Source organism: Callorhinchus milii, unplaced genomic scaffold, assembly GCF_018977255.1.
Source record: "Callorhinchus milii isolate IMCB2004 unplaced genomic scaffold, IMCB_Cmil_1.0 Scaffold11, whole genome shotgun sequence".
NCBI classification, from domain to species: Eukaryota; Metazoa; Chordata; class Chondrichthyes; order Chimaeriformes; family Callorhinchidae; genus Callorhinchus; species Callorhinchus milii.
Window position 1 is genome coordinate 17,564,916 of NW_024704752.1, and position 9,610 is coordinate 17,574,525.

Here is a 9,610-nt window from a genome sequence, read left to right on the forward strand (position 1 = left end):
ACCAGTAACTAATATTCGAGGAGTCTGCCTTTCGGGTCAGATTGGGTTGAAATGCTCTCATTCCTAAGGGAGGGAGGGAGGGAGGGAGTGCTGAGCATTGCGAATCAGTAACATTTCCGAGAAGTGTTCAAAGACTTAACTTTTCAACTTCCCTTCAATTAACGCGCAGTGCCGTGTAAACCGATCCCAATTGATTTAACCAACCGATACCGCGCTATTCATCTGTCAATTCTGATGATGTTGTCGAGTTAAACAGTAAAGCTCGTGAGAAGGGGGGATTGTGACATTAAGTGGGAGCTACTGTGCAAAGTAATGCCAAGTTTCTCTCACTCTGCTTTCACATAGAGATCAGACCTTATGTTACAATCGTACACTCTTTTGCATTTCTAAATATAGTGTATTTGATCAGATTGTATCATCTAAATACTGCACTACTATGGGAACAGAATCTCCTACTCCGAATAGAAAGTCTGGAATAATTGCCCCTTTTCACACTTCCTCTCTCCCCTTCTCCCCAACACAACACTGATCACATCCACTGTACACTATTGGTTTCAGGTGATGGTGGAACTGTACCTGAAGAGCTAACAGTCTGCGGGTCCAGAATCTAATTTACTTGCATTCACCAATGTTAGATTTCAAGAGAATAAAACCAGCTATAATGCTGTGGCGTTACTACAAATTGCCATATGCTTCCAAATGATGTCAATTCAAACCCAGAAGTGGCAATGACTATCTTTGAGAATATAGCTGTTACTGAAGCTACTAATCCTCATATCACAAGATTGGTGATGAATGCGATGGATCTCATCCCAGAATAACGCACTCTAACTTCTCATCGCAGAAACGAGCTGTTTCTTTTCAAAATGAATCCAGGATCTTGGCCTCAACCTCTCGACCTGGCAACTTCTTCTTTTCTTGTGATTATGAATTGCCCTTTGGGTAAAATAAATACTCCCGGTGTCTGTCCTGAAATTACCTTTGCATCTCCAAACGTGTGTTTTACTAACTTCGTGCGTTTGAAAGTATCGCTCTGGGTTTGATTTTAACCCCATTAAAATTTGATTTGAAGAAACATGGGAACGTACTAAATGATGATATATGTGGATGTAGAATATGTTTGGATTTTCAATGTGTCCCGATACAGAATACGAGTAATGTTTCCAAAGGTCATAAAGTTGGTATCTTGATGATTAATTGCTTAACACATCCATCGGAAAATGTTAAATATTATTCCCTATGTGTGTATTCTGATACACTGCTGCATTCATCTGAAAGTCATCTTTGTTAAAGTGAATGCTTTTGCTATTAAATTTAGTTGCAAGTGTAACGTGACTAAGTTTAAAACCCAATAGTACCAGTTCTTCAGAACAAGCACGTTATGTTAGACAAGTCTTGGATGACTCTTCGAACTAATGTTTGGACTTCAATGAGAAGCCTTTGAAAAAAGGGACAATAAAAACCCATTGAAATTGAAATGCAAGTCCACAACCTTGTAAAATAGTAGCGGATTCTGTTTGCTGCCAGAGCTTACACAGGAGAGACTTCAGGAGGAATTAGCCAATCGCTTGGACCCACATTACCCCAAACCTTACCATTGGTTGTGGACTAAAACAACTAATAAATAAATCAATGATTTGAAGACCTTTCTTTCATTTAGTCGATTTGGTCCCGAAGGTTTTGGATAAATGGTACAGCAAAAGTTGCATAAGGTATGCCAGTAAAATACGATTGAAATTGTCATTAACATTGAAAGAATATTTGTATATTGTACATTTCCCCCCCAAAAAATATTTTGCTATAACGTTATTACATGGAGTATAATATTAATACCTTGAAATCGCACTAAGTGATTGCTTTTCATCGTGTATCTAAACTTTTTTGAAATGGAATGGGTCTAATTATGCCAACTGGATGCATGCTGGGCTGGCAAAAGCTTTTTTGGTACAATTTAAGGTTTCGAAGGAGGTAAGTTTGTGATACAAGTTAAAAAACGAGGCTCTCTTATTTCTGCAACACTATATACTAACCCAGTGGTGCGTGGCATTGGGTCTGTTTTTTTTTCATTCTGTATTGGTGATTGCGAAAAGGAGGCAAATAAAAAGAGTTGGACTTTATGGAGCTTTGTAATTCTTGCTAGAGCTATGCTTCTATTTATTTTTACATGTGATGGTCCTCCTCGTTCCTCAATATGGAAGCAATTGGCATTGATGAAAACACTGCTGAGTGAACCTCTAATTTACAAACTCGCTGAGGAATGGGAGCATTTTCCATTGGAGTCATCTTACTCAGCTGTGTCAATGCAGATTGCATTTCACCTATTGCCTTTAAAAAGTTGTTTCTTGACAACTTTGAAAACTACTAGGAAGCAAGCATTAAGTATTAATCAAATCTCTGTTGGTGCTGTAAAAGCCATCGAATATTCTATTTCAGCAGCTTTACAGAATCAACGGAGCGGCAACTTGGAGAATCCTTGGGTTACAATTTAGTAATGAAGGCGAGTTGTGGAACTTGTCGGTTTTTGGTTTCCCAGGTAGACTTAAAAGCATCCCTTTGTGATTGCAATACAGTGTACATTAGCACAGGCAAACAGTACTCTTGAGGATCCAAACACAGTGGTTCTGTTTATATCTTGCCTTACAGGTTCCAAGAGCAGAAACGGTGAGAATTCACAGGGACACCTGAGATTTCCTGTTTAGAATTATTTCCAAAGTTGATCTCTTCCAACCATGTTGACCTCAACCAATCATAAAATAGGTCAAATGGCAAAGATTTTGTTCCTCCTTTCACAGTGGAATAATAATAATAATAATAATAATTGCATTTGGCAAAGTGCTCAAAGTGCTTAACAGAATATATTCTAAAGTTAATTGACTGTATATTTTATGGACGAAACATGGCAGCCAATTGTGCACAGCAGTGTCCCACAAACGGACGTGGATTGAGTGACTAATTTATTATTGTTTTTCAAGTAGTTGTGAATGGGCAGACTAATGAATGATAATGCATGTGATTTTGTCTTGACAATGACATCTTAACTGTTGCCCATTTTTTTCTTGGCCTTCACTTGTCACAAGTGTTTTGTCACAAGTCTCAAGGCTGTTTGGCAAATAATTTTGCAAACCGTCTTGAGGTTATTGATTATGAGTAAGAGCTTTTTCAAATGACTATAGAAATGTACTTGTGTAATCTTCTTCTCATCATCTGATCATTACTCCCTTTTTCCCATGAATTATAACAACGACTTGCATTTAAATAGCGACCCTCATGAAGGATAGTGTCCCAGAGCGTTTGATAGTAGTGGTGCATGACACACGGGGCGGTGGGGGGTGGGGGGGGAGGGATGGACAGACGGTGGGGACGGGGGAGGGGATGATGACAGCAATTCATATAAGTTAAATTACTGTATGTGAATACATTATGTGAATACAATGTTTTTATGACAGATGTGTTCTCGACCGTGCAATTTCTATTTCAGTTGATGATCAAAGAAGTTGTTTCTGATATCCCTAGACTAAGGTTGAATTGTGATGCCACCTACTTTCTTTCATTATTATTATTTTGGTGTCAGCTTGGCTTGTCAGTTGGAAGTAGTCTTGCCTCTGGGTTACAGGTTGTGGGTAGAAGTCCCTTGGACACAAGCTCACAGTCAAAGCTAATACAGTGCCACACAAGAAGGGACTTTCTCTTTCCTGGCCAACAACCCTCCAGATTTATTGATGATAAACCTGAAGGATGTTTGTGGGACTTTGTTGTTGTGCAAAATGGCTAGTGAGTTTGCTTACAAGAAACAGTCAATTTATGCGATGGTATTTACTGTGAAGTGCTTTGAGGCATTGGCATTTATAAGCACTATAAAAATGGAAGTTATACAATTACTGGATGAAAATTCACAAGGGGTTTATTCAGATGCAGTCTTGGAGGCTGTATCACATAACTGCTGTACTCAAATAAGGATCTGAATCCTAGCCTATAACATTCAGTCTATATTTGCACAGATTTAAAATGGCTCATTTTGATTTCATGCTGAAACTTTATAAAAGTAGGATTCGCTGAATAAATTATTTTCAACATGTCTGGAGCATATTACAAATATACGGATTAGCTGCTTATATTTGGAATGTTAATAAGCTTCTATCAAAAAGACCTGAAATATTAATGAGCGCTTATTGCATTTTCTAAATACATCAGTCATACTTTTACTGCCTATTACAATGTTCATGTCTATTTAAATAGAGCTCTAACTAAACTACTCTGGTTAAGCAAACTGACTGAACATAAAAGCCAATTTAGAAACTATTGCTTGAGATTTGTGCTGTACATTTCCATGTCAAGATTGCAAGTCAGATTGAATTTGACTTTTGCTGTTCATTGTGAAATCTGCCTAACACTGTTTTGAATACTTTGCAACTCAATATATACAGTTAAGGTAAATATTTTGTTGATTGCTGATCTGTCACAATAATAACGTAGGCATATTCCACTTTAAAAATGTAAAGTGACATGTATTATTTAAATGTGAAGGCACACATTCACACTGTTATTTTTGAAGTGGGTGGCAGCTGGGAAGCAAAATTATACCCCTGTCACAAATGATAATGTTGTAGTGATTCATGTAACCTTTCACTTGTTTAAAATAAATTAGTATTCAAGATTCTCTGTCTATTGTGCTAGACTGTAGTAACTGCTGTGCAAAACTGAAAACTAATACCTAATGAGGCATTCAGTGAAACAATTTAGCGTTATTCTTATCACTTAAAGAATCTGTCCTTTGGATGTATTATAATAATAATAATAATCCTTGCATTTGATATAGTGCTTTTCGCGTCTTCTAAAATTCTTGTGCAATGCCAGTACTCAAGCCATCTGTGTTCTGAAACCACAATTCTTTATGATGTTTATGTATCTGTGGGTGTATCTCTTTTTAAAATCACAAAAAAAGGACTCCAATATGGTACAAGATTTGGATACATTGCCCCCTGCTTTCATTACTGAGGCGAAAACATTAACTCATGCTATTTTTCAGGTGTGAAAATGTTTCTCCTATCATGGCACACAAAGCTCCTTCTACTGTGTATCTGCATCACGCAAATAACTGCAAAAACCACTCCGCCGCCAAATCATGATTTCAAGAAAATCCCAGATGATGTTCATTCGGGTACTCCATTTCCAACTGCTACTGAACCTGCAGAAGAACTTGGCACTGACAATGCAGATATTTCGTCTGAAAGCTCCACATTAAAGTCAACATCTCTACGTTTTTTCGACACCTTTCCAACCCTGTCCCCTTTTGAAGAAAATGAAGAAAATTTTACTCTCGATTCAAGCGAGTTCTTTTTTAACTGTTGTGATTGCTGCCCCCCTGTTCCTGGGCCAAAGGGTGCGTCAGGAGCCAGAGGCCAAGCAGGTACAGATTGATACACTAGTAATAAATCATTGTAATCCATAGCTTTCAGCTTCATAATATTTTAGTTAATGAGTAATACATAATGTGAAATGTATTATCAATATTATTCATTATTATTGAAGTCCTTCAAATACTCCTGAAGCAAGGATGCGATCATTTGAAAATTGGAGACTTTAATGTTCTTTCCTTTTATAGACTTTATAGCATTACACTTAAGCACTTACTCACGTTTACATTTTTTTGCAGGGCCCAGAGGTGAAAAAGGTGAACAGGGCATAAGAGGTCCACCAGGACTTGCAGGGCCAATTGGTATAAAGGGCGCCACTGCAGAAAGAGGTAGACTAAAGCTATATTTCCTAATTATTTAATATCAATTCAACTTAAAGGAGGAAAACAGTGAACGTTTGAAATTAGCATAAATCTCTTCCATATGATATCTTTCTACTGGGCAACTCTCTCATGTACTCCATTTTATTCTGTGAAACGTTTTGAGACGTCTTGAAGATGTGATAAGGCGCTATATCAAATGCAAAGATTATTATTAGATTATTATTTTGTAAAGTGGGGGGTGGGGGTAACTTACTACGTAGAATGTCAGGCATCTCGAAACTTAATGCATTGATTTAAAAACTGTTAATGTTTAGGTGAAAAAGGGGATCGTGGAGTGGATGGATTCGATGGACTTCCAGGGTTTATTGGAAAGCCAGGGAAAAAGGTAGAGTGTATATTGCTAACACAAGGGCATGTTACATGTCCTAATGTACACAACATTATGACCAAACATATCAATGATGATTAATGTTTGTAAAGTATATTGTTATGTGATTAGCTAAGGTAAAGTGATTGTATTATTCAGAGGAACAGCAGATTGCTTTTAAGTCAATTGGTATGTTGACTTTTACTAATTTTACCACCTTTTTTCATTGATGATGAAATAACAATATTTTACTTTAATCATCTCCAAACATCTGCTATTGATGAAATTGATTTGAATCAAAATTTTCTCAATTAGTAAACTTATAAATGAACCTTTTTTTTTAAAAAAAAGCAACAAAATAAACTTAAAAGCTCAATGTGAGTATTTATTCGTTCATGATATTGTAACATTTCCACAAACAATGCAATTCTAACTACATTTTATCATGGAAATGGAAAATAAGATTATCTTATCTTTATTACAAATTTGAACTCCTTACTAATTAGATAATGCACAGAATAGCATTACACAAAATGACTGCTTCAATTTTTTCTAGTTTAAAAAGCACCAGTGATTTGAAGCATTATTGGTTCAGAACACGTTGAAATAATTGAAAAAAGAGAATGTGAAATTTGAAATGGGATAAACAGAAATCTTGATGGCATTTAGTAGAAGCATCAGCATTATTTGATCTACCTATTCCCACATCATGGGATTGATAGTGATTTGTAGTATGTGTGAATAGCAAAGATAATTAGGCAATACATCCTACTCTCCATGGGTTTGAGGCGATTTTTCATGAGGAAATGTATTAATATTCTATAGCAACAATTTATACATTTCTTCTACCCAATTTTCAATTGGCTTTGACTCCAGGATGACTATTGGAGAAAGCAAAAAAAAAAGCAAATTCCTGTGAACTATTGAATTAGCTACAGTTAAGAATGCTTACCTCCCTGGTGTGAAAGCACAGTTTTTGGTCTGCAGCAAAATGAAATGTATATTGCACAGTACAATCATTGGATTATACCTGCAGTTAGTGCCAATGTCAAGTAAGGCATCAATTCTGTTCACTTATAAGAAAGTATGAATGGAATTGCACTGTTCGTCTTCAGGAAGGGTGATTAAGACCAGGACACTGGACTTATTTAACAAAATAAAAGCTCTGTGCTGTGATGGGTGGATTGTAGGGTGAGTATTTTGGAAGGATGAGATTTCATGAAAGATGAAGGGCCTTCTTCATCCAAACCCATCTTGTGATCTTCAGTCTCTTAATGCTCTCCATAGCTCACTCTGTTTGCTTTTATTATATTCATTTATGATTTGTGTGAGCATCAAGGCCTGGAATGATGCTCTTGGGTAATGTTATCTCTATTGTGATGATACTTTTACTAGAACTAATGAATCATATTAATGTCTATATAGTTTAAGCAATTTGCTTCCAATTACTTCATTATTGCCTACAAATACACTGTCACTACACTTTAGAGTAAATCATAAATTCTGAACAATAAATACATCTTTGCTTTTTATTTTCAGGTGATCAGGGAGAAAAAGGAGATAAAGGAAATATTGGTTTTCCGGGATTTAAAGGGGATAAGGGGGATAAAGGAGGTCCTTGTGAGAACGGTACCAAAGGAGACAAAGGAGACCAGGGGGATGTGGGAAAAATTGGTTTAACTGGAGAAAAAGGGGAGAAAGGTGAGAAGGGAGATGGTGGAGAGAAAGGAGAATGTGGGAATATTGGAGAGAAAGGTGATCAGGGGGATGCAGGACAGGAAGGGGCTCCAGGTGAAAAAGGAGAAAAGGGAAGTCTGGGGGATGCTGGGGCTGATGGAACTGATGGAGTGAAAGGAGACAAAGGCGATGAAGGAGCCAAAGGAGACAAGGGTGACCGAGGGATACAAGGGCCAGCTGGGTTACTGGGACAAAAAGGAAGAACTGGTGCCAAAGGTGTCCGTGGGCCTAGAGGTGGCCGTGGAGTAAAAGGTGTAAAAGGATCCAAAGGTGAAGATGCAAAGAGTAGCCCATCTGCATTCAGTGTTGGGTTACAACCTGGGAAATCCTTCCCTGCAATTGGCACTCCAATAAAATTTGAGAAGATTTTCTACAATGAACAGGACAGTTATAATCCTTCAACCGGGAAATTTACCTGCACCATGGAAGGTGTTTATCTGTTTGCGTACCATTTGACTGTCAGAAGCAGACCCATAAGAATTAGTTTGATAAAAAATGGTGTTCGGATCCTGAAGAGTAGAGATTCAATATTTGGTCAAGACATAGATCAGGCGTCTGGCATGATTATTGTTAGATTAAACGCCAATGACCAACTGTGGTTGGAGATTAATCGAGACTGGAATGGAGTTTATGCTAGCAACGATGATGACAGCACATTTACAGGGTTTCTTCTGTTTCCAAATTAAAAAAATAACAACTTTTAAGTAGTTTATCATTCTGTACGTTTGCTATATACTTCTTCGACGTGAAAGTAACATGTCTTGGCAGTTAAGAACAAATTGTTTGTTGTTTTGGTTGATAATGTAAAGAGAATTTGACTTTTATACAAATTAATAAAATACAGAATAACATTTCATTTAGCTAAAATGATACAACACAAAAGGTTACCATTTTGAATATTTTGTGCCTTTGTAGGTCTAGCCTATATAAGCGTCAATGAATGAAACCACGGTATCTGAAATTATAAATAGTGAACTTGATTTGTTTTTTTTGTTTAAATGAATTTGTAATTGTACATGATATTACTTTATTAATGCAATAAAATCAGCCACAAAACGTGGGGGCATTTGATCTGTTCCTAACATGATTTTCACAGAATAAGCAATAGAATACCTCGGAAAGATTGAATCCAGTCTCCAATAGCCTCTTAGTTGGGTCTTGACCCACCAGTTGATTATCCTCACAGAAATGTTGAACATACATTACTTACAAACAGGTTGATGTTACTTAAGCATAGCGACCATTCAAATATCCTACTAGAGAAGCTCTATATTTTACCAAGAATGTGAACAGATTAGTACAAACCCACTTCCCAGCTTCTCTTAGTCCTAGCCTAACTGGTACAGGTGCTTTACCTCACCTTTGCTTGGATTCTAGAAGAAACCAATCTTGTTGTATACTCTCGTCCCTTTTACAGTATCCTTGTGGTACACCAGTGGCAGTGTACAACAACCCTAAAGGTATATTTTATATAATATGGGTGTGTGAGGAGTATTTCCTTAGTCTCAACATGGTTTGCAGCCTTTTATATATATAAATTACTAGAAAGCTTGGAAGCAAAACTATTTGGAGCAGCTACTGTAACAAGATGTTATTTATCTGCAAACCTTGAAATCGAAGTCTGCGAATCTGCTTGGAGTGTAATTGACATTTTGTCCCCTCGCTTAAACAGCAACTATTGCCACACCTCAAACAATTAATGCGTACAGTTGCTGCTCCAGTCCCACGTACGAGTGAGAGAGAGAGAGTATTGAATGAATGAATCCATG

At 37.0% G+C, this 9,610-nt stretch overlaps 1 protein-coding gene across 1 annotated transcript; it reads left to right on the forward strand.

Annotated features, from left to right (window-relative positions):
• The first annotated feature begins 5,034 nt into the window (after positions 1 to 5,034).
• On the forward strand, positions 5,035 to 8,527 carry otol1b (otolin 1b). The gene is made up of 5 exons (XM_042339253.1): positions 5,035 to 5,407; positions 5,654 to 5,743; positions 6,052 to 6,129; positions 7,644 to 7,805; positions 7,878 to 8,527. The coding sequence occupies exons 1-5, from the start codon at positions 5,035 to 5,037 to the stop codon at positions 8,525 to 8,527; spliced, it is 1,353 nt and encodes a 450-aa protein (XP_042195187.1).
• The last annotated feature ends 1,083 nt before the right edge of the window (positions 8,528 to 9,610 follow it).

Excerpts from the sequence above, each read along its gene's own strand:
- otol1b (XM_042339253.1), top strand. The coding sequence starts at position 5,035 with ATGTTTCTCCTATCATGGCACACAAAGCTCCTTCTACTGTGTATCTGC. Across the intron at positions 5,744-6,051 it reads GGGCGCCACTGCAGAAAGAG|GTGAAAAAGGGGATCGTGGA; the intron begins GTAGACTAAAGC and ends GTTAATGTTTAG. Across the intron at positions 7,806-7,877 it reads TGGAGAAAAAGGGGAGAAAG|GACAGGAAGGGGCTCCAGGT; the intron begins GTGAGAAGGGAG and ends AGGGGGATGCAG.